Here is a 25,737-nt window from a genome sequence, read left to right as displayed (position 1 = left end):
AGAAAGAGAGAGAGAGAGTCTTTTGAGGTTCTTTCTTAAGTCTGCACACAAACAGGAACACACATTTCACCAAAGTAAACACAAAGTAAACACCCACACCACACAAAAAAGTTAAACTCCCATCTCCTCATTCAGTCCAGTTCAACTGGGAGAGAGGACAAAGCAGAACAGAACAGAAGAAAAGCCCACATACACAAGCGCACACACACACACACACACACACACACAAAACAGTGAATTCTCTCGCTGCCCCCCACCCCACAAACACGGTCACAAAACTGCACACTCGCAAATCCTCACACTGCTGCATTTCTCAGGGTCAATGGATCCATTATCATTTAAATCTTGCGGTGGCAGCCTAATTTAAAAAGTCACATTAACACACACGCACGCACACACACAAAACAAATAAATATTTGCACGCTTGGACTCTAATCAAAATTGTCTCAACACACACAAACACACCAAACTGTTCTTTTGTCACGCTATACGACTGATGTTCCCAAGGCTTCAGCTCCCTCAAGGCCAACTCACACAGTCAACCCCGCCCCCCCGTCCCACATCACAGCCACCCTTCTGAAGTGACAAGTCCACCTACCCCACCCCCCACCCCCAACACTCTCCTGCTTTAATGGGACTTCAAGAGCAGAGAGGCACATAAGACTCACACATATACAACACATTTCCTTGGAATCTCAAAGCCCCACACCAGCAGATTGTCCAGCCACAGAGATCAGGCTGACCCCCCCATCACATACACACACACACACACACACACACAGACACACACACAGACACAGACACACAGCACCACCACCCACCACCCTGGTCATGTTGCCAGTCACTAACCACCTGCCCTGCCCATCACCCACAGCAACACCACATCCCCCCGTCCAATCACTCTCACCTCCTCAGTGTCCTTTCATCCCATCATCCCTCTGTCTCTCCTGTCAGCTCTCTGGCATCATCTCCTGAGACTTTCAATACCACTCTCTCAGGTCTGTTGCTCAGCAGTGGACAGCATCGCCTGATTCAGCATGCATATAAGTATGTGTGCTTGTATGTGTGTGTGTGTGTCTGTCTGTCTGTATGTACTGTATGTGGTAGCACATTTCAAGCAGCACTTTATGGTAAAATGGGGCCAAAGACTCCCAGGGGCCATATAGTGGGTTCCGGGACTTTCCTAGCAAAATGAGGAATTTAATGTACTAGAAATAATGTCAATCTATGTAATCACACAAATTGGAGTTAAATCAGTTTTGCCAGCCAACAGATGTTTCATAAAAACAACCCTTTGGTGAAATATTAACTTGAATCCTGCCTGCACCTGAAGCTGAACTGTCCCTGGAGCTCGCTTCAGGTTTTCAAACTAAAAGAAGATAATGTCTCTTTCTCTCTTTACACAGGTAAATTCCGCCTAAACATTTGATAAAAGCAGTTACTCTTGAGTTAGTTACTCTTGAGGTATAGAGGCTGAAAGAAAGGAAGTCCTTGCTCAATTCAAATAGAAAATAGCCTGCTGCTCATTGTTATGATCATCTATACCTCTGTTTGGTTTGTTGTCTCTCATGTAGGCTCACAGATGCTCAGTGGTAGTAGAAATTGGGCTTGTGAAAGTTGTTTTGCCTTTGACAGATGACCAAGAATGAAGAACACGTCTGAGGCCTTAACGAACAAGAACCTGTAGTTCTAATATATATCTGCCTGTGGGGTTTTTGACATGGAAGCTTTGCAAAGTCCTAATGTTTAATACATCAGTGTTTCTGCGCTTTGAGGGGATATGAGAGTACATGAGTGTGTATAACTTGTTTAGTACTCCCCCTCCAGAATGTGCCGATATTGTTTCCTGACCTTCAGCCCCCCTCTCTCTCTCTCTCATAGACGGACTCTCACTCATTCACGCTCCACCCTGCTACAACAGACCTCTGTATTTCAATCAAACCCAGCTTTTCTCTTTGCCCCTGGTCTCTGATGCCAACAGCTCACCTTCCAGCCTTTTTGGCCTTTCTGAACTGCCAACACCCTTCCAACTCTTCCAATTCTATACACACGCACGCACGCGCACACACACACACACCTGACTGACTGACTGACTGACTGACTGACTGACTGACACTTCCACTCAGCCCATACTAGCGGGAAATCCTAAAGCAGCATTTAAACGCTTGGTCAAGCCCTGTCTGAGTGTGGTGCTACAGGCTTGACAGGAATCAACTTCACTGGGACTCTGCACTATGGCAGCACACACATACACACACACCCACCAGCCCCCAACCGCCGGCACCAACTCTCCAACCCCCTTACCGACAAAACCGCTGCCAGCCCTGATCTAGGCCAAGAAAACACATCTGCAACCGGAGGATTCGCCTCCATCAAAACTCTAAGTCTAATGATGGAAATACATCATCGGTTCTAGTTCATTAAAAGGATGATGAGCCAATCAGTGTCCATGAGTCCCAGTTAAAAAGAAAGTCACCAGTCTTGAAAGAAATCTGTGTATTTGATATGTTAGATAACTATCAGGAAAATTTTAGACTATGCTAAATTTAGGAAACCTTTTAAGCCTAAATGACACTGTGCACACAAGTGTAGATCCACTGTGGTGAGTTTACAGCGTTTGGATCCGTGACCTGAAATGACACTCTGCAGTGCTGAGTTGTATTCACCCTGTCTTCACCCTAACCTCAGCCTTCCAAAGCATCTCACTTATCCCTCCTGCCTGGGGCCATACTGTGCCTGCCTGCCTGTCTGTCTGTCTGTTTATGTGCGTGTGTGTGTGTGTGTATGCACGTGTGTGTGAGTATATATGCATGTTTGTCTCTGCATTACCAATGCATGCGAATATACGTGTAGTCCATGTGAATGCATATGTAAATCCCCAGGTGTGCTCGTTCCACTACTTGTGTGTGTGTGTGTGCGTGTGTGTATGAGTGTTATGTCAGTTTGAGGAGCACCCAGGGACCACTCAGGAAGGAGCGCCTGGGGCACAAACAGTAAAGACCCAGCCTAAAGCAGAGCAGAGCTTGGTTTGCACGAATGCAGAGTCCCCGCGCTGAGCAGCATCCATCCTTAAGAAGCCCCACATAACGCACTCATAGGTCAGACGGACGCCACAAAGAGCAAGTTGATCAAAGCATTTAACTCTCGCTGAACCTGGCTCAGTCAGAGTGATGTTTTAAACATAAATCTGTCTTCCCCAGGGAGGGGGCAGGTGTGCTGGAGGAGCATCTCGATGTTTCTCTCCCTTTGTGGGTTCTAACCTTTATTTCTCTAGCTTGTCTTCCCTCTTTCATTCTGCCAATATCTAAATTACACTTTGAAAAAATGCATATAATTTATATATAGGCATGACTGACAGCACCAAATTTTAGGAAGATGTTCTTGCATTTGCTGGAATGAACAATTATTTGGGAGTAAAGTAGAAAATCTTATATTTTTACATAAGCAAAACAAAGAATGAAACAGGCTCTAGTTGTTTATTTTAAAGGTCGTATAGTAAAGGAATAGTCTAACGTGTGGGAAATCAGCTTACTTTTTTTTTTTTGCAGAGAGCTAGAGAACATCAATCACTGAAGGATAATTTTAAAGGTACAGCCAGCAGCCTGTTAGCTTAACTTTTGCTTAACACAGAGATCAGAAGCAGGTGGGAACAGCTAGCCTGGCTGCTAGCAGTAGCTGCATATTTAGCACACAGACTTATGCATTCTTGGTCATACAGCAAATAAGCACATTTCCCAAAATGTTGAGCTAGCTGGTAGCTACCAGTCTGACCTTTATCTTTGCTATCTGGCATGTACACAGCGATGAGTTTGGTCACATGAGAGAGCATGGTTGGCCTTTACCTCACTTAAGTCTGTGCGTTTAACCCAATCACAAAGCTCACTGGTTCTCTTACACTGATAGGCCTCCTGTAACGCACCCTGGAAGACACACACAGGTCTGTGACATATTAATGAGTTATCATAGTTGACAGAAAGGATGGAGGCAAGAGGAAGACGAGGGAGGAAGGGTGAAGCCGCAGTGCCTCTTTAGAAAGGCAAATGTGCGCCAGTCCCTATTGTCTCCTGGCTGACAGGCAGCCATGGGGGGCCAAACGAGAGGGGGGGGGGGGGGCTTCTGTCATGTCAGGGATTCACCAGTAGCAGGGGAGCTGGGAGAAAAATATAAATACAGAAGCTGGGGTTGAAAGAGTAGGTAACATCCAAAGTGAATGAGTGTGTGTGGCTTTGTGTGTGTGTGTGTATGTGCTCTGACAGTAAGTGATTCAGAGAGGAACGGTGATGATGGTAATGACTGTTCTCACAAAAAATGAACGGATGCAAGGCTATCATTATCACCGTCTGCGAGGGAGTTTTAATGTGTGTGTGTGTGTGTGTGTGTGTGTGCGCACATACGTGTGTATATGCGCAATGCATGTGTCCACGTCAGTGTGTTGCCCATATTTCAGGCCGGCCTCACTCACCTCACTGCCCAAGGTTGTGCACCACCCCCACCCTTTCTTCCTCCACACTACGTAATGGGAGCCCTGATCATCCCAGCACCAGTCATTGCTTGAATATGTATGCATGCGCAAATATGTACATATAAATAAGAGATGAACTAAAACCAGAAACTAATAAAGTCAAGAGTCAGAGGGAGTGAGAGATACAGTGGTTGATGAACACTTGTTTCCCTGGAGAATCCTCGCACTGAGATAAGCCAGAGATTGTGAGCTAACCTTTTGCTGCATTAATGGCCAAACAGCGCTCCATCAGTCAGCCTTTTGTTCTAAAAACACTAGAGATGAGAGATGACCACTCTCTTCATGTGGGCTCTTTGACTCATCGTTTCACAGCATTTTTAATCACCCAAACCGTTTATAGTCCATGTTTTTAAACACCACGATTGCTAAAATAAAAAAAATGTTTTGCAAAAACAAATAACATGATATGTAAAACTTGCACTCACAGCATGTTCATATAAACACTCCACATAAACACTACATTCCCCAATAAGCTTTTAAAGGCCCTCCGGTAGCGAGTTAAAAATCAATAGAAAGCTTCTAACTTCTGGGTCAGATTCAAACACTACTTCCTGGTTTCTTCTGACAGTAATTCTGTCTAAGCCTTCTTTATCCCCCCATATCTTGTTTTTTTTTCCTAGGGATCCTTCACTGTGCCACAGCATGGTTGAATTTCCACTCACACCTGGCACTACACTACAGATTAAAATGCTGCACTTACAAAAATGCCTGCCAATGTGAAAGCCAAGCTGAAGTGCAACAAATATAATTCATGTTATGATTTCTTATTATCCCTCAAATATAGCTCAAAGATGGTCTATATCTCTGTGACAGGCTCAGAGGACTGACAAGCAAGTGACTACTTTGTGTGGAAAGATTTAAGCAATGACAGTAAATATGACGGTTCAGTCGCAGGGGCTCCTTTGTGTTATGTGTGTTTGCGTGAATATATAAATGAGGGTGGTGTCCCAGAGGGGTTGGTGAGATCACCCCTATCTGTTGGTCTCTTTAATGTGAAATGGAAACCAGTGAATCATTGTGGGTAATTAGTTTCCTGATTTGTCTGCAGTCTCATCCATGAGGGAGCAGGGACAAGGGACTGAGGCGAGGAGGAGTTCATGAGTCCCTTGCCATGAAGCTAGCTGCAAGACAGACGTGGGATAGCAGGGTGACGGCAAGATAAAAGAATCTCACCAAGACTTCTGAATGAATCACTGTCGCAAATATGTTCATATTGACAGGCTAAAGCGGGAAGAGAAAAGATATAGATGATTCATGGCAAATGACCATGGAGGCCGAGGTTGACAAATCATTTCCTCTCAAGAGAGGAGTCTCCCGCAGCAGCCAACTACAATGACAAGTCAGCTCACAGCTCCGAGTCATTAGTGCGTTATCAAAGAATGAAAATGTGATTTCAAAACTGTCACATTGTCACATTCTCCAATGGCTTACATATTTCCAAATTTCAGGCATGGAAAAGAATGGATTTTCTAACTGACTCCAATTTTCTGTGTACCAATTTCTAATAAAGCACCATTTATCATCATTTATGATGACCAGTTATTGCTTTAATGAGAAAAATTTTCAGGTTGACAGGTTGTAAAATATCCTCCTCCTCCAACATGAAGTTTATCTGTCTTTTTAGTTTGCTCTGTATTTCATCAGGACGTCGCTGCAAACTGACAGTCAAGTTAATGTTGTTCGAAGATGGATTGTGGTCCAGATGTCGAAATGACATTTGAGGAGACCCCCCTGATAAATTAAAGAGCTTGCTAAAAATATGAGGCAAGTGTCATGCTGGAGGTTAATTTTCTTTACCCTGCCAATAAAAACATGGTGTTATTAATAGCTGATGATGGATCTATATATCATTAGTAAATGATTTATTAAGGCATCAGTTACAGCTTTTAAGGCCTTTATAAATGGCACATATATTGGAAGGCAGTGCCCATATTTGTACATACAGTACATTTTACACGCATTATGCATCTGTACAGTTAATAATCTTTTCTTCAATTATTTTGATGATATGTAAATGATGGCTAAACCTGGCAACATATTATCTAGAATTCAGGGTAGCATATATGGTACTAAATATCTAAGGTGCAGACCGTTTCCTGATATTCAACTTAACACACTACTGAAGTGGATCATTGTAAATATGTACTCTTCATTTAACAGCTAATTTGAGCAATAGGCCAACCTCCCTAAACCTGGTGTATTCCTTTAAAATGAAAAATATAGCGTATCCATGTATGTCTGTCTCAGAGCAGCACACCGACCAACCACAGTTAATGGGTTTCTTGCCCTACAACCGCCCCATATTGTACCATACAGACTCTCTCAATGTCAGCTTGTCAGTGAGTACTCTGAGGGCCTGACTCCATCTGACTCCCCAGCACACACACACAGGCCCTGCCACCCTCCCACCACATGACACATGCTCACACACATACACACACATACACAAACCCCTGGACCATCACCCTCTTCCCTTTCAGCGGCCTCTGACATAGATTGCCATGGTGACAATAGTCAGCCCCGTTGGCATGGTGACCCTCCCATCACCTAGTCAGGTCACCTTGGCTCGCCCCAGCACCCCTACTGGTTGTTTTTTTTTTTTTTTTTGTGAGTGTGTGTGTGTGTGTGTGTGTGTGTGTTTGTGCTTATCTGGCACTTCTCCAAACCTCGTGGCACTGTGCCACTGTCCTCCCACTACCTGACAGTCCACCCGTCTTCTCTCTCTCCACTTCCCCTCTGTTACACCAGTCATCCCTTGCACTTCTTTTCAAACTCTCAATAAGTGACTCAAAACTCCTACACTGGAGAAATACATACTATAATTAATAATATGATTGATAATATAATGTGTGAGTTTGTGTGTGTTGAAACCGTGCTGTGTTTCTGTGTGGATTGCTTCTCAGTAAAGTTGCATAACAATACAAAGGGCAGCCATCTGCTTCACCCTGGCCCTTGGGTTAGCAGTGAGGCCTAATCCACTACATTGTTTGTGTGTTTATGTGCATGCGGATGGGTGCATGTGTGGGTGTGCGACACGTGTGTGTGTGTGTGTGTGTGTGTGTGTGTGTGTGTGTGTGTGTGTGTATAATCTGCCTGTGTTTTCATAGGACTCCAGTGGGCAAGTTGGTAATCTCACAGGGCCAGGCCACAGTGAGATTTAATCCTTGCAGCTTGCCTCCATCTCTCTCTCTCACTCTCATGGGTTATCCATCCATCTATTCTGGATTTTCTTGCTTTCTTTTTTGACATCTTTCCTTTTAATTTCCCCCTAAATAAAATCCATAATAATAGATCCCTCTCACACTGCATACACCTCCACCCCCATGGTTTGACAGAGTGGTCTATACTCTCCTTTCATTAGACTCGACCTCTCTGAGGTCACTGTGGATTCTGATGGTGTGAGATGCTGAGACAATTAGTCCATCAACAGGAAATTAATTGCCATCAATTTAGATGATTGATTAAATCTTCAACTCTTTTACCAAGAAAAGGTTTTGCCATTTCCAGCCTTTCAAGAACCCCACTTTGGACTCTGGTAAATAGTGACAGCCATTTTTCATTATTTTCTGACATTAGACCAAACAATGTGTCACTAAATCAATTAAAACAAATAAACAATTGACAAATTAACTGATGATGAAAATAATCATTAATTGCAGCCATAGACTCAGACCTTCTCTACATTTCTGTGAAATCCCTCAAGGGTCTTTGATGACATAATATTCCCTTCAATTAGACACAGTCCCCTAAGAGTAATGGGGCCTGGAGTTACAAAGGCCCAAGGAAATTTACAGTGGATGAGTGACCGAGGTGCGTCATCAGAGGCAGGAGCAATAGCCTCACCTATCTCTCTTGTGGAGCTCCCTCTCTCTTTCTGTCTGATCACAGCTGTAGGGGAACACAATGAAGCCTGTTGCTATTACTGGAGTGAAATGAAATGAGAAGTGCATGATGGGAAAATCAATGAAAATTAAAAAGAGACCAAAGAAGGGCAATGAGTCAGTTTTAAATAGTAAAATTGTTAGCAAGCTTCTATGCAATCAGCAGCGGAGTCTTCTGCCCATACAGAGAGATAGTATGCTGGTTACCATGGTGACCATATATGACTATAATGGTGTCCACCAACGAGGGCAACCAGGTATTGAAGCAAACAGGTGCAGAAATACAAACACAAAGGGTACTGTATATAAATAACTGGCCCTCCCACTCTCCCTCAGCAACATGTGCTCCTGCAGAAAGCAACAGCCTCTCCCTGCACTCAAGTATGGTGTGAACATATATTAATGTTCATGTGTGTTTGAGTGTGTGTTTGTGTGGAGTTATAGGAGGGTGACTGAATACATGCACAGAGGGGGCCCTGACTACAGCATCATTGTCTTGATTGGAACGACTCGCTGTGAGATACTGACTTGCTGTCTGAACTCACCGGGTGTGCGAGGCCAGCACATGCGGTGCACTCGCATGTGCTGGCCTGTGTGTGTGTGTGTGTGTATGAGAGAGAGAGATAGATAGAGAGATAGAGAGATAGAGAGATAGAGAGAGAGAGAGAGAGAGCAACTATATTTAGCATCAGGAAAGTGGCTTTGTGACAGATAATTTCTCCAGAGCACAAATTTATTTTCCTTATGAGCCAAGCCACAGGCAGCTTTTTTGAATTATAACTGACAGGCCACCCATATAGTGCAAACAAACACACACACACACACACACACACACACTGACAGCAGTATGCACAGCTCACCAACAAAGCCACCTGCGTGGGCAACACCATGTGTGACATTTCTGACAGGTAGAGAGGTTTGAGATAAGAGCGCTGACATATACACAACACATACACACCAATAAACACACGCACATACAGACACTGTACATTACAACCTATACAAAAACATACTCTGAGTCATTCTGGGTCACTGATAAAAGTCTAAAATTGCCTGTGAGAGAAAAGAAAGCATTAAAGAAGGTCGGGGGAGTAGGCAGGCAGGTGGTGTTTGTGCTTACTGAGCACACAACATTATATGCGTCCCAGCCTTTTCATTCCAATGTTAGGCAAGGCTGCAGAATACAGAAATTTAAAAAGGATTGTGGGAGATAACAATACTGATGAAAGGGAAGAAATGCATTTACAGCCTTATTGATTGCATGCGAAGAATAGGATTAAGAGTCAAAGACTGGAGAGAGGGAAGTACAATAATCTTTCAAGCAGTCTTTTGAGGCATGAACCACGAGAAATAAAGATTCAAAGTCAGCGTGAAGGAACAACAAAGACACGAGAATAAAGATGTTTAGGAAGAGAGGGGGTTGGAACAGGGGGTGGGTAAAAAGGCGGGGAGGGAGCGATGGAAGGAAGGGGTCATTCTAGACCTCCATTTCATTAACTTCACAGCGATAAGTGACGATACAGTAGAGAGCAAAGCTAGAGAGGGAGACATGCTCACCGGTGATCCCATTAGACTGAAAAGGGGTAATACAGAGAGATGCAGGATGAGCGAAATAGCAGGGTGACGCTGAAAGCCACAGGGAAAGCGGCGAGGGAGGCTGAGGACAGGAAAGAAGAGTTGGACAGGCAGAAGAAAGGGAGAGGGGGTGAGGTGGTGAGGGGGGAGAGAGGGGGGAAGAAGCTGATGGAAAAAAGGAGAGCGAGCAGAGCAGGAAAGAGAACCTTTGAAAAAGAATGAGGTTGGTAAAACCCATTAAAAAGCCCTCAGCTCTCAGGCCTGCTCTGTGGATTTAACTCATATATCACTGCAGGACTGGGGAATTTGGGGAACCCCTATTAAAGCAAGACAGCCAGTGATTTTAATATGTTGGGGATCATTTGCCATTTTTGATTGGAAATATGTGACAATTTAAAAGCTATTACATGTCCAAATAAATTAATATCTCATAGGCAAATGTGGCTTGTCTTAATTACCTTGTTTTTACTAACTGGCTGCACTAAGATAAACGCAGACCATTATTTGTGTTATTATAATTGGACTAATCACTCATCCACATGATTAACATTGGAATTTAAATATTGCTTTTGTCAAATAATGCAAACACAAGATCCTTTCCTATCAGAGACAAGTTGGGTATTATCATGTACCACTAGAGACTATTTTTGAGGTTTGAGGTTAGAAAATGTAACAAAAGCCTTAAAATGTGACAAAGGCTTATATACTATGAGAGAAATATATAAAAGCATAATATGGTTAATATCCAATAGAGGCTTCAAGGCACATTTAAACTTGCCCTGCAATACACTGCTAAGCTAAATTAGCCAGTCCATCACTTAATGCTTGTTCTAATGACCACATATTCGACTGTTAAATATCTAGCAGTGCATGTTTAAAATGAATAAGAGCTAGCCTTTGGGAGAGGGCTACTGTATTATAAAATACACTCTGTTTCAAAAAACCCATTGAAAACCTGCAAAGGAACTCTATTCTCTGAAGACAAGCACACGTGAAAGGCTACAATATAATACCGTGTGAAAGAAATTCATGCAATCACAATGTTCCTCAGACCAAGCCATTAACCTGGAGACAGATTGCAGGACAGAGGAAAGACAAAGAAAGTTGGGTCGCTGATGCAGTCTTTATGCCATCCATGTCAGATGGAAGAGTCTTCTGGTTTCTTCTCAGCATTGTTGTGCTCATCTCCTCATCACTGATAAGGTTACTGGTGTCCTGGTGGGGACAGCATGTTGGGGAGGAGAACCCTGATGAAGGTTAAGCCCCACCAACCCCACTGTCTCTGTCATTAGCTCCACAGGCACCTCCACTCTGACCTCCTCACCACTGGTCCTCAGAGATTAACCACACACACACACACACACACACAACCTAACACAGATCCACGCGTGCACGTATGCCCTCATGGAGGTGTGAAAAACATGTTGTACGTGCATATTCTTGTGTCGGATACTCTTTCTGCACCACCAAAGTCATAATGGAGCAGTCTGCATGTGTGCTTGGCTCATCTGTGGGTGATTATTAAACACCATCAGAGCCAAAGAAGCTTCATCCAGTTTATCAGATCCCTAGCAAAGAATAATCTGCCCCTAATGAACACTCACAGGAAGCATCCACATCCATGTACACATGTGCGCACGAGTGGGTATGTAAGTGCATGTATGTGGATAAGGTGCTGTGGGTGCAAAGCAACATCTGTGTTCGAAGTTAGAATGAGTGGCCACTGTACTGCACCGGTGGCCGTTTCGCTGTGCACACACACTGGCATCCAAGCTTATAGCAATCTCTCCTTTTCAATTGGTGAAGTACATTTAAAATACATTTAACAATATTAAAAACACAAGCTGCCTACAAGCTGTTTTTGAAATGAGTACCATTCGTTTGCTTTAGCCATCACACTGGGGAAGTGCCCAAAGGGGGACCAGTAATCACTTTATTCAGGACTGCTTATGTACGGCCAGATAGACCGAGAACCCTTCTCACCCTCTCCACCAATCAGTCCCAGCCTCTCAGTAAGACATCAGAGACCGCCATGTGTGTGTGAAGCACATGTAAAGGCAAGGGCCACGTCAGGCAGAGAGCCTCTGTGTGAACCAGAATAGGCCTGATGTGAGTCCTGGGACTGGCTTAATGAATCACTCCGTAGTCTGGACACACATCCCAGGCCCCAGGAGGGGGCCTCTGTGAGCTCTCGGTACTCATCTCTCACCTCTATGCCCTCATACATGGGACTTCTCATACGTGACATAGAAACTGCTACAGTATAATTCACAGGGAACAAGAGCACTTCATTAAAGAGATCTTCAAAGGGGACCGGGGCAGGATCTTTTCGCTAAAGTCAAACAAGATATGGGGGGTATATTAAATACCTCCTCTAAACAAGCGTGAGAATTGAGGACATGAGGAATCAGGTGGTGTTTTCAAAGTTCAACCCTCCTTTTATTGGATTGGTTTGATTTACAGTTCACTGTATATGTTTCCAAGAAGGAGCAGAGAGGTACTGTGTGTTTTGTGTGTGCATTTGTGTTCCTGTGCAGCTCTGCCTGTTTATAGTGTGTTTAGAGCAGAGAAAATGTGTCTTTTAATTAAAAGGTCTGCTTGATTTAGTGTTGTGCTCAGGGAGAGACAGACAGAGAAAGGAAGAGGGAGAGCAGGAATGAAATAAGAAGAGAGTGAGGCTAACACACACAGGCAACAAGCACATCTCTCCAAGGCTTAATGAGCCTGAACTAGCCTGGACTCCTCATCAGCTGGGATGGTAAATTCTGGAATAACAAATCATTACGCCGACTCAAATTATGTCTGTCTGCAGGTGCACATAAATGTATTCCTGTGTCTGTCTGTCTCATGTCTCGCTGTATCTGTCAGCGTTAAGAGAGAGATCAAAAGTACTGATACACACCCAGGGATATGCAAGAAAATAGAGCTGGGAAGACACACAGGAAGACAAACACACACACACACTGAGCTCCTCCAGGTAAAGGTTTGAATATTTAATAAAGTCTCATTATGGAATGAATATAAGAGGTGGAAGTATAATGACACTGGGGAAGACGGAGTAATAAATTCAGGTCCCATGCAAGCCTAATCAGCCCAAGTTGTTCAGACACAATCACAAGCTTAAGGGCATTAGAAACATGAGAGAACAACACCAAATGTTCCCCATTTCCAGCATCTCCTTGTTCTAACTAAACTTACACAGAGGGTCTTCATTTGTCCTGATACAAGCAACCATCTAAAATTTCCCTTGTCTATTCAAATGATTTGAAAAATGACACATTGTACATGCAAATATATAAAACTCAAAATCTCCATCTGTACCAGAGGCGCTATCATGCATAGGTTTTGGTACCATAACATTTCTCATTATGGAATTCCTCACCAAATGCCTAGCACTATAACATCTCAGCATACACGATGTTGTGAGACTTCAAAAAACTGATAAAAATTAGAGAAGCAGATGAAAATTACACACACGCTCGCCTTATTTCGATGTCCAATTACTTTTGCCATCTTCTCCTGCGGTTTGGAACACGAAGTACGATGATATATTCTGCTCAGATCAGACAAGCAATTACCAGCTCTGGTCCATAAAGCCAACACAGGATATGCTTCTTCCATTAGACTTCCAATGATAGGCTCCTTTCACAATAAATTATCCCATTTACATAAATACTAGCAAATTATTATTATGTGTGTGATGTGCTATTTTTAATGCCAAAAATATTTAGCTTTTTTCCATCGCAGTCGGAAAGAAATATAAGATAGAAGAATAGAAGAAGGGGGGAAGGGGGGAATCTCATAACAAATAATTATCAAAACAAGAATCACTGCATTTAAAGCCATAGCCACTATATCTGCTGTATTGTGTGTGAATGTGTGTGTGTGTGTGTGTGTGTGTGTGTGTGTGTGTGTGTGTGTGTGTGTAACTAAATGAGTGTGGGTGCATGCCGTATGTGGCGTGCCCTCGTGCACCTGTATAATGCAAGGGGAGTATATGTATGTAAAGATTTAATTGAATTCCTTCTGCTATTGTGCAGGCAGGCTCACAACACCCTCACTTATCCAACCCTGAGTTCCTGCCAGTGAGATCTAATCATCCTGCATGAAATGAGCCCTACCTGAGCAGAATGGCAGTACGAGGTCTGGAGGCTGCAGGGGAATACCTCCATTAGGCAGGAAGCGAGGAAACAAGGGAGCAGGAGGAGGAAGGGAGGGAAGGAGGGAGGGAGGGAGGGAGGGTCAAGAAGGAAGGTGGTGGCAAGAGATGTAGGAAAAGAGGGATTAGGGATACAGAAATAGAAAAGAGGGAGTAGGTTGTGGTGCGTCAAATAAGGAACCATAATAATACATTTCTGAGAATAGATAGGAAAGGACAGGAATGTAGCCCAGTTGCTATATGAGGTTATTTTGTTCCACGAGGGATAACAATATGGTGTAGACTCATCTCACTTTTCTGCGATTTTCTATTCTCAGAGGTTAGTTAATAAATTCTCCAAGGTTAGTTTCATCAGCCAGTGAATAAGGGGGGTGGGGTGCCCTCCTCAACTCATAAGCCTAAAACTATGATTTTCCTGTTTGCTCAGCTGATGTGGTTAGAAGTAGTTAGCTGAAATAAAGCAAAAAACAGTTTAAAAAATGCAGTAGGCAGCTGTAGCTCAACAATCTGTGATTACAGTCCTAAACTTTACATAAGTCCAGAGGAAGCTGCTGCTGTGGGTCCACCTGTGTGCTGCCCTCTGCACAATAAGGTGCAGAGGGAATTACACAAAGAGCAAAGCAACTGCTATAATGACCATAATAAGAATACACTCACATGAGTCATGTGGTGCCATACGCAGACCTGCATATGTCGTCAGTTTTTCTGAAAGCCACAGAGGTGCATGTAAGCAGAGACACTGACACAGATAAATGGACACCGTTGGCTCAAATTCATGCTATCATTATACTAACCATAATAAATCACAACAGCAATGAGGACAGCAAACACAGCTGATCATCCAAAATAACAATTTACTCCAGCACAGCCACACTCATAGCCTCAGCATGTGAAATAGCACATAAAAATGTGTCCCTGTGTTGCTATAGCTACCGACTCTTCACATCAAAGCAATGAGCCGGCTGTAAGTCACCACATCAACTGCAACAATGCAGTTTTCTATATACACTGAGTGTGTGAAATACTTTGCAAAGTGCCTGTACACACAGGTAAACTCCAGTGAGGTTAAACAGGGGACAGGATTGAAGAGCAGAGGAACAAGCTTCCGAAACGTCCTAAAGGCACGGGGAGGTGTGTGCGTTTCTGTGTTTGTGTGTGTGTGTGTGTCCTTAGGCTTCGTACTGAGAGCAGTCCCTCCTGCTGTGGCTGCATCTCCTCCAGTGATGACGTCAGAGTTCTGCTGCAGTCAGAGGGAGAGCTGGGATTCCTGTAGGAACTAAAAAACATCCACTCTACTGCTGCACACCACATTCTCGCCTCCGCGTGTGTGGTTGTGCGTGCTGCATTTGAATGATAATAGAGGCGCTGACCCTGAGAGATGCTTTACTGCTGTGGCTCTTTTTCTCACTCAGAAACTGTCTCCTTTTGTGAGCCTGGCCCCCCTCCTCTCTGTCTCTCATGTTCATCCGTGTCCCATGAGTTACAGCTCTCAGACGCTGCTATGTATCAGCACAGAGCCCATGAAACAGGAGCATGGAGCGCACACTAAAACACTTGCGCTCAGACAAGTACACACACGCACACAAACACGCACACACAAAACTGCAGCACGGAACACAACAGCAACATCAGGAATAAGCAGCTTTTAGCGATGAATTAAAAAAAAAAAAAGTCAACCATCTGGGATAAAGAGATGAAACCGTTCCCTTCTTCATCGCTCTTTCCTCTAATCACTCCATCAACTGTTCCATTAGTCAGGAGAGAGTGCAAAAAAAGACCTAAGGAAAGACATTAAGATACAAAAAACTGACAGAAAAAAAGCAAGAAAGTAAGAGAGCAAGAATGCAAGGCAGAAAAAAGGAAGAAAGAAAATGGTCAAATATGATGAATATGAATATGTTTAAATCATTCAGTGCCAGAACCGTGCACTCACTAGATTGTAAAAAGCCAAAAGGTCATTTGACTGATTATTCCCTCTGTACTCAGGCCTTCATTACACCTTCTGACATTAGAGCAGTATGGAATTGAATTTTTAGCCTGTTGAAGGGGGACAAAATAGGCTTGGGCTTCATTTTTATGAACCTTATAATGATAGGAGAAATCATTTTCTGGTTAGGTCACATGAGGGCACGTGGAAAGGAAGTAGGAGAGGTGGTAACAGTTTGGTGACGTATGATGCATTAGGGCTAAAGCAACTGATCTTTAGACGTTTAGAGAGATATTCTGCGTATATTGCTGCCCCCATCCCTCAGTAGAGCTTATATCACATTACAGAGGGAAAGCTGAATCCTGGTTGGTGGACCATCAGCCAATAAAAATAGGGCAAAATCCAAATGGGAGAGCGTGCTGGCTGTATTAAAAGATTTATGCCGAAATACTTTCACAAACCATTACAGCAATGCACGGCTGGAGATTTGGAGGAAAGTAGCACAGGCTGAACCTACAATTCAGGCCAGAGGGAAAAACACTAAGACAAGGATACAGGACTCACGTACGCCTCAAGTATGACATCTTCCTGTGATCTGATTTCATCCTAATATATAGTCATGACAGAGGGTTTGACTTGGCAGCAGACTCAAAGCACTGACCCATTCTCTGATGAAGTGGCGACACAGGAAAAACAAACAGAAGAAACAGTTTGTCTTGGCCAGACCACTGATGCAGTAACACCTGTGATCCAGGTGGTTTTTCCCATAAACTGGCAGCAGCACTCCCCAACGTTATCAGAATAGCAAACGGAAGCCGCCCTCCTTCCCCTCTCCATGAATAACGGACTCCTTGATGTTCCCAAGCTGAGATAAAATAAGTCGAGCTAGCTAACATAGTGCTAATGCTCTTTAGTCCTGCCAAGTGTCAGAAGTTGGTGCCACGGAGACAAGCAGCCAGCGCGCAGGTTGTTGATTTGTGACCAGTCATGCTCATCTAACCTAATCTCACTGAGGCCTGTCTGCTTCACTTCACATGCCAAGTCACATCTCAGGTGTTTCAAGCATGGGCGACATTGTGCTTCATAGCCTAAAGAGCTGACAACAGAGCGAGTGGCAGTGAAAACTCTGAATGCATCACAATTACCCTGCCCCCTGTCACCCGGGACGGGCTGCACACAGTAAATGAGCGCACGTTTTCATTCATGTACTTTTTTCTCAGAAAACAGTCCCGCTGGCCCGCTGAAGCAAAGGCACTGTTTCGTGTATGAAATGAATGTAAGTCATAAACAGCATTCACTCTGGAAACACAAGTATACTTCAGTCAGTCAAATATTGCAAGCAAACATATTTTCTTAACGGCAAAGACATCACAAGGGAAATGGCCACTTTGGCTGAATATGTAAAGAACTACTATACTTATATTTACACCTGATTTACATTCTATTTATTTAGCACAAAAACTGCTTTACTTTGCTTTTTCTCAACACATTTTGTCCCTCCCACGTATGAAGAGTCAATTTTAAGAAATTTAAAGGTTCACAAATCAACTAATACATCTGTTAAATGCCTGAAACAGAAACACTCTTCAAATGCAAAAACAGAAATATTCTACAGGAAATATTAGCCAATGTGACAGGGTAAGTACAAAAATTAATAAGACGTACTTCTTCTTTGGAATCTGTAGAATTATGGAAATATGTAATAACAGAATGAAAAAGAGAAAAGTATCCGCTTTCACTATCTTGTAAACTGTATTGTTGTATATTCTGTAAAGCAGGGCTATGAAAAACCTCACCGTGTGAATTGTATAAGTGTGTTGCAGCAGTTTGAAAACTCTACCAAAGTCAAGGTCACTGGCCCACCCATCTATTTGTTAATGGATAAGGTACAGCAGGACAGACAGCAATGGGGGGATGAGCGCAGAGCTTCCCCCCTGATCTGAGGACAGCCTGCCAAGACTAGCTGAGCTGACAGCCACTAAAGCCGAGGCTCCCCACATGTGCTAATCTCCCAGATTTAAATGGGAACACAGCACACAGCGCAGAGCACAGAGCAGGGCAAGCCTGTCTGATCCATGACCGTATGTCTGAGCACACAGGCTGCACAAGCATGCACACACACACACACACACACATGCAGCTTACATGTGAAAACACGCAGTCATACATTCATTCACATACTCATTTCCAGAGTCTCATCTAGAGGCATCGCAGATGAAGAGGAAGAAGTCAGATAAAGACAAACTTGAACACATGGAATAGCAACAGAGGATTTTGCAGCCTGACTCTTACGATGCTAACTTCAGATTGCAGCCACGTAAAGAGCCAGAGAGCGAGGTGGGGACAGAAACGAGAGAGAAAAACAGAGAGCAAAACAGAGAGCGAGCAAGCAAGAGAGTAAGAAGAGAGAGAGAGTATTCCCTGCCTTTCTTCATGAGGGCAGACTGGGAACCAGCAAGAAGCAGGGAAACCATGACAACCAGACAACCAACCTTGGCAACCAACCCAGCGTTCTCACAGTCAGAGCCAGACAGGCGGCTCAGCAAGGGTTAATCTGAGCTGAGTGAGAGAGAGAGAGAGCGAGAGAGAGAAACAGGCTCTCTCTCACGCAGACGTTTAATATACTGTATATCTTAAATGTCCCATGTTGACATAGACCATAAGACACAACAGAGGGCTTTTGTGAGCGGCTAAATGACTGAGTGGCAGCGCAAAGACTCGGGCTGGTACAGAGACGTCTGGAGGTAAAACACCCCACGTTTTTTAGAGAAGAAACAGTGTGAAGTCATATATAAATGTAACAATTTGATGCACCGGTGAAAAGAGAAATGGTGTGTTTCTGCTTGCATTCCCTCTGCTGCACTGGAAAACTAGCACCATGAAATTCTAAAGAGCATGAGACGATAACACATTACACGAAACACAGCAGCCGAGGTAGGGCTGGGGACCTCAGCGATAGAGAGAGGAAGAGATAGGCAGGGTGAGAGAGTAAGTGAGTGTGTGTGTGTGTGTGTGTGTGTGTGTGTGTGTGTGGAGTATGTCTTGGTATAACTGAGGGAAAATGGACCATAGCACCATGTCGCCCTAACCTGATTCTCCACGCTATATAACATGGCAGAGAAACAGTGACAGTGGATGCGCCGAGTTAGGATGAAACCCAAATAGGATGTGATGGGGCCTGTCCAAAACAACACACACATAAACAGACGCACTCATTCATGATTGCCCACAGAGACTATTCCAGCAATCCTTCACTTACTCACTGCCTTTCCACCTAAAGATTGAGCCCTTTTCTCCTCTGGAGGTCAGCAATAGAGAGATGAAAATCCGGGAGGAGGAGGGGAGAATAATGAAGAGAATGATCAATACTTTGCCTTAATTAATAACCTCCACGGCAGTCAGAACATTCAAGACCACTTCATGCTGTCTCAGTTCAAGTTTTTTTCTTTTCCTTTCCTCCTTCTGCTCCTCCTCCTTCTCCTTGACTTCATTCTTCTCTCTCCTCCCCCTCCAGTTCCCCACCTCTTTCCTCATCATTAATCTCTGAAAATCGTTGGCTACATACATTCCTCCCAATCGATGCAATTCCACCGAGGTCTTGTCTGATTTACCACATGGCTGAATCCCTGTATGAATCTTGACTGGCCAGGGGAAGAGGGACAGAGAGAGGGAGATAGATGGAGCGAGGCAGATGAGAGGAGAAGCGCACTAAATGACAGAGGCCATCACCATTATATAACCTCAGCCAAAGTCACAGACAGTGAAAAGACTATAGGCTAAGTCCTGGTTCGATTTACTCAAGGCATAGTTTCTGCGTGTGTGTGTGTGTGTGTGCTGGTCACTGATGCAACACCGCCTATATACACACATGCATACACACATGAAGACATACACATTCACACAAGCTTACAACATACTAATCAGCTGACACACAGACACACTTGCACACCACTCTCCCACCATTTAGGATACATTTCTGGGCTGAGGGAGCAGGGCTTTGGCTTTAGCCAGACAGTCAAACAGCTGAGACCATGCAGGCCTTGGCTTCCTGCTCCACAGCTCTGATCCAGCTTGCTAACACAGGGTGCTACACAGCTTGGGGGGTGGGGGTGGGGGGGGTCGGGGGCTCCTCTGACCTGAATCTCTGAACAGCCCCATTTAAACACGGGTCTATCGTCGCAGCCTTTCATTTACTTCTCTCACTCGCCAATTTTAGGTCAAGGCTGACAACATGGGAGATGGACGCCTGTGTTTGAGCTCAACACTTGTTTCAAGATTATTTTAATGGTACACAGGCTACAGGTCACCCACAGTTTGAGCACCTGCTCCGTTCACAAGCTACACACACACACACACAAACACACACACACGCATTTAGTTTCTGTGGATTTGCCAAGTGGTTTTTCATTGACAGCATCGACTGAGCATTCCCTCCTCACTTGTCATCATCAGGAATATCATGTGCTGTGAAACAGTATGGATCTCTTCCACCAGACAGGAAATCTTTGGGAGTGCCCATTGATCTGAATCAACCATCCCTGGCTCACCAGCTATCAATCTACATCGAATTAACGGTTTTACGTTACCGTGCAATGAACCAGAGTCCTAGAACGATCTGGTTAATGTGTGCATGTGGGTGCATGTGTAAATAAATGAAAAGAAAAGACAAATGAGAGTTTTTCTTTCACCCTCTAATACACAAAGACAAACAAACATCAGCTCACGCACCAACAGAGAAACCCACACTGAGAGTTACAAACTGGCCAGCCCATTGCTGACATGGAAACACAAAGAACAGCTGGATTCTGGCTTACGTGCCTTGTAAACCTGGGGAACCCAGAACAAGAACTCTCCAGCAGTCAGACAGAAACAGAAAGAGCTAAATAGAGACAGAGCGAGCAAGACACAACATCACAGGCAGCTTTTTGTCAGATGAACAGTCAATATAAAAGCCCCTGAAGCACAGCTGATTTCACTCTCTAAACGTCAATCAAAGAATCAAGGAGCCTACACATCAACCTCAAACTCTTAGCCTGTCAATATCCAAGTCTCGCAAAAAACAGGGACTTACACTGGATTAACAGGCAATGTTTTTCCAGACAATAGGCCTCTATTCCACTGATCAACAGCCTTCAGGAACAAAGTAAAGGCAAAGCATGGCAGTGTTTTCCAACGCATTAGTGGAACAGAGCGGTGATTCAGTCTGTCTTAAGTCAGTGCACTGGCAAAAACACAAATCCACAATCTTCAGCTTTGTCAAACAAAGCTTCAAGATTCTGAAATACAAGAAGGCTCTTAGTCCAAACCCTGCTGTGATGGTGGCATTCAAAGGGAGTTCTACATGTTTCTAAATGTTACCTCAGTTATAGTTGCATCGTGACATGGATTAGGGGCCTGTGAGACTAATATGGAACATCATACAACCTAACAGGCAGCGCATGGTGCTACTTCACTGTTTGATAATAAATGGGGCAGATTTTGCAGTGTGGCAGTGCAAGAGGTATGAGAAAAATGCTCAGGCTCAGGTGTTTGACACATCCACACACGTACACCATATACAGGACCTACATCGAACATCTCATACACACAATACCCTGGCCAGGTTCTGCCAATCAAGCACAATAACTCTGTCTTTGGCTTGGAAAATGACCTCCATGCTTCTGTGGTTTCATCCACAATCAGTGGCCAGCCATGCTGACACTCCACATCTATAGACTCCATCAGGTCCCAATGCACACCTGACAAAGACAGGACTGCACACATGGTCTACAGAAATCAGAGAGAAAGCAATCAAAGGTGAAGGACAATTATGGAGAGAGATGTGTGGTATATCACTGACTGACCAACAAGTCCAGTGTACACTGTGCAAATACTTGATCAATCTTTATCAAGGTCCAACATACAATTGTTTAAACTGTGCATGTATCTTTGCTGTAGGAAAACTGTAGCCTGTTCCAGGTGGTCTATCCTGTGCGACTGAATTTGAACAGTAACATGGAGGTGCTAAGTTGCCAAGCTGGAGTGGGCCAGCCCATTCTACCTTTGGGCCACGTGAGTGCATGAGTGAGAGCCGAGGGGACTTTGGCTGTGTAGGGGATTAGATCAGGAAGCCAAACCAGAACCACTGTAGTGGCCATGTGTGTGTGTGTGTGTGTGTGTGTGTGTGTCAGGACAAGGCCTAATCACTTAATGAACACGGAACAGCACCACTCCTCTGAGCAGGACAGCCAGATCAACCAGAGGCCTTCCGCTTTCTCCCCTCTAATAATACCAGCCAACCACAGCCTGGGAAAGTTCACGGGGGGATTTACCCCACTGGATGGTCCCAGCTGCCACTCATGATCCATCCCGGGCCATTGGTTGATTACAGTTGCCAGGCCAACCCCTTCCGTGGGGCCTGGGAAAGAGATCTGACAGATTAACGAATGGTTAATGGGCGAACGGGATCTTATGCACTGTCATTAATCTGAATAGGTTTGGCATGGGTCAGCTACACAGGCGCCAGTAACCAAATGATTTTTCTAACACACAACACACACGCACTCATAATGCTGGGCCCTGTTATTGCTGCACATTTGAAACATGAAAACGTAATTGAAAAGCCAGACCAAAAGCATTCAAAATGAGTATGTGTTATACGCATAGAATTTAATGTTAGTTAAAATTCTCCCATTAAAAGTTAAAATAACCAGACATGAGCACCAAGGATACAAGTTATGACCTGTGGCTCACGTACCTACACTTCCACTTCCGAGGACCTGACATCTCAGGCTTGCAAGACAAATGCATCCGAATGCGTGGATGATCTCAGCAACACCGTGTCATTAAACGTCTGTGCCCAACAGGCCATACTACTGCCAGCTCTATACCACCATAAACAGCCATTAGACACTCCTGAGGATCTGCTATCCGAAAGCAAGCTCAGTCTGTCTGTGAGTGAGAGGTCCTCCTGTAAACACAAGTGATGAAACATGAGTCGCTGGAGAAAGGGAGTCTAGCTAAGGTGTTTTTAATAGTGCTTTTGTTGTCAATCTGTTAGGAAAACCCAACTGGAACAACGCCTCCAACGCTGAATTCCCTTGTTAAATTATACTACAGTCATCACACTGCAGGCATGGGAGACTGAACTAAACTGCCCATGGATGCGGCATGCTTTGGAATTTAACTCTGAATAGGGATTTCTGCTGGGAGACACACTGAGTGTAATTAAAATGTCCCGTGCTCTCCTACAGTCAAAGAGGGGCATCAGGTATGAACATGCACATACACTGACATCATGGGAGGGCAAACAGAAAATCTCTGTTAATGATCGCTGGGGACTGGCCAGGTGAGTGAAGTGACCAGGAGAATATTTCAAGAAAGCATACTGTCTGAGAGAACGCACAGACATTTACACGCACACACGGCTGCTCAGCATGACCAGCTGGACCGGGTAGGGGAAGTAACGCCTATTGTAGCCGTTTTAGACAACAGATGGGAGGAAAATCTCTCGGCAGAGAGCAGAGGAGAAGGAGAGGGAAAAGTCTCTCTCTCTCTCTCTCTCTTTAAGGGTGGTGAGCTTGCAAAACATGCTGCATCTCTCCTGCCATGTCTGCCTACACAGGGCTGTGCCTGCCTCTGTCTCACACGGCTCCACTGGCTGCATGTACTTGACCGCAGAGGATTCTCACCGTACAGTCACCAGCGCTGCCAGCAGCACTGAACTACACTGTAGCACTCATACACAAACACGCCTATCCAACATGCATGCATCACCGAAAACAGCATTAAATATTATCGAATGAAGAACCTTCTTTCTGATGAATTGTACATGTGCTATGCAACTTTGACAAACTGCAGTGTCACTGCTGTCTACGCTGAGATAAAGCATGTGCTCCTTATTCAGGAAGCCCAGTTACATCCCCTGGGCTGTGTGAATATAGATCAGTGTTGCTCTTATTTCCCAGCTCCGTGAGCAGCTCGTGGCGTGATCTGTCAAGGTGGGACCTTCCACAATCTGAGGAAACCCACGTATTGCAGTCAGAGCCTATAGGAGAAACGCCTGCCTGCCTGCCTGCCTGCGGACTAAGAATAGATCAATGTATCAGGCAAATCGGGATTAACGACGTTGTGCTCCAATCACAGGACATACACACGCACACGCACACGGACACGGACGGACACCCACCCACTCTCTCTCTCTCTCACACACACACACACACACACACACACACAAACAGGAGAGTCAGGACACAAAAAGTTGATTTTCATAACCCGTCGCGCTGTCATCATTGTTGGCGTTGAATGGTTTCCACGCTGCTTTGCTTCTGGACACACACACACACACACACACACACACACACACACACACACACACACACACACACACACACACACACCCAGTCCAACGCCAACGCACAGCCAACAAACCAATGTAAAGCAACAACACCTAAATCCCCCCCTCCCATCCACTTCTCGTCCCACTGTGTGGACATAGATGGACAGTTCACCGGCGAAAAAAGAAACAAACCCCCCCCCAAAAAAAAAAAAAAAAAAAAAAAAAAATCCCCCTGAAGGCTGGGCAGGTGTTTGAGACTGAGCGGTTAGTTATCTATCACCTGCAGACACCCAGTCGGCCGGATTTCAACTCGCTGCGGAGCGCTCCGGAAATAAATTGTGCGATTACAGGGGGTGCAGTGAGCAAGCTGTCCCAACTAACCTGTCTGTCCTTTCCCGAGCGTCTTCTCCAAGCGGTAAGGTCCCACGTAATTGGCATGTTGGGCACCGCTGTTGTCTTTACCGGACGATGACATGTCGAATCTGTGTTCAGATGAAACACTTTGAAATAAAGCGCAGACAATTAAACAGTCCTCGCTGGAGGTCCAAGCCGCTGCTGTCTCTCTTTTTTTTTTTTTTTTTGATTTTGATTTTTGATTTTTTTTTTTTTTAACTCCACAGCCTCTTCTCTTCTTCCTCTGGCTCTTCTCTCTGTCGCTTCCTCTCTCTTTTCCTCTCCCTCGCTCGCTGCTTGAGGAGGTGAGGTTCTCTCTTTCTCTCCTCTTTTCTCCTACCGTTGCAGACGAGCCGCAAGTGCCTTGAATATCACTGTCGGTGGAAGCTGTGCTGCCGCTGTGCGTCTGTGGGAGGTGCTGCCGAGCCGTCAGCCATGATTGACAGCGGATACAGCCAATCGGAGAGCCGAATATCTTCTTACGGTGCCGCCCTATTTCTTGTTGCTGGACCGTCTTTGCGTTTTTTTGTTTTTTTTTTTCTAGAAAAAGAGTTGAAGGTTGTGACCAAAAAGTCTTGGACCATATAAACTAGAAGTACTGGGTTTATGTGAGAATAATGGAGTTCACAGTGACACATTCACAGTTTTTTTAACAGTTCAAGTTTAGTCAGTGTTAAGATGTGGACACCTGTCCGCCAAACTCCATCTCCATCTTTAGAAAATCCAGAATCTATAGATATCCAAACATTGTTTGTTTAAAAAGTTTAACAAATAGACAAATGGATGTGCCTTCTTCTGAAAAGTCCATTGTCCAATGCACTGGATGTTTTGGGTTTCCACATCACACTTGTGGAAGCTGTATAATGGACCTCGATAGACCCCCCCCCCCCCCAAACTAGAACTTGTGATATCAGAAAATCATTTGGTAGGTCCACGTGTTTCCCTGAGAGATGAAGTGAGCAC

General features: G+C 44.4%; 1 protein-coding gene across 4 annotated transcripts in view; it reads right to left on the bottom strand.

The window, feature by feature from the left end:
• LOC139635948 (serine/threonine-protein kinase BRSK2) overlaps window positions 1–25,157 on the bottom strand; it is a 155,471-nt gene extending 130,314 nt beyond the window's left edge. For all 4 annotated transcript variants that reach the window (XM_071503554.1, XM_071503568.1, XM_071503563.1 and 1 more), the window contains exon 1: window positions 24,763–25,157. In XM_071503554.1, the coding sequence (XP_071359655.1) occupies window positions 24,763–24,856 (94 nt within the window). In that variant the 5' untranslated portion in view covers window positions 24,857–25,157. The remainder of the gene's footprint in view (window positions 1–24,762) is intronic.
• Between the last annotated feature and the right edge of the window lie 580 nt (window positions 25,158–25,737).

The sequence above is a fragment of the Trachinotus anak genome, unplaced genomic scaffold (assembly GCF_046630095.1).
Source record: "Trachinotus anak isolate AG129_WGS33_773 ecotype Australia unplaced genomic scaffold, CSIRO_AGI_Tana_v1 ptg000002l, whole genome shotgun sequence".
NCBI lineage: Eukaryota > Metazoa > Chordata > Actinopteri > Carangiformes > Carangidae > Trachinotus > Trachinotus anak.
This window is presented reverse-complemented; position numbering and strand designations above follow the sequence as displayed.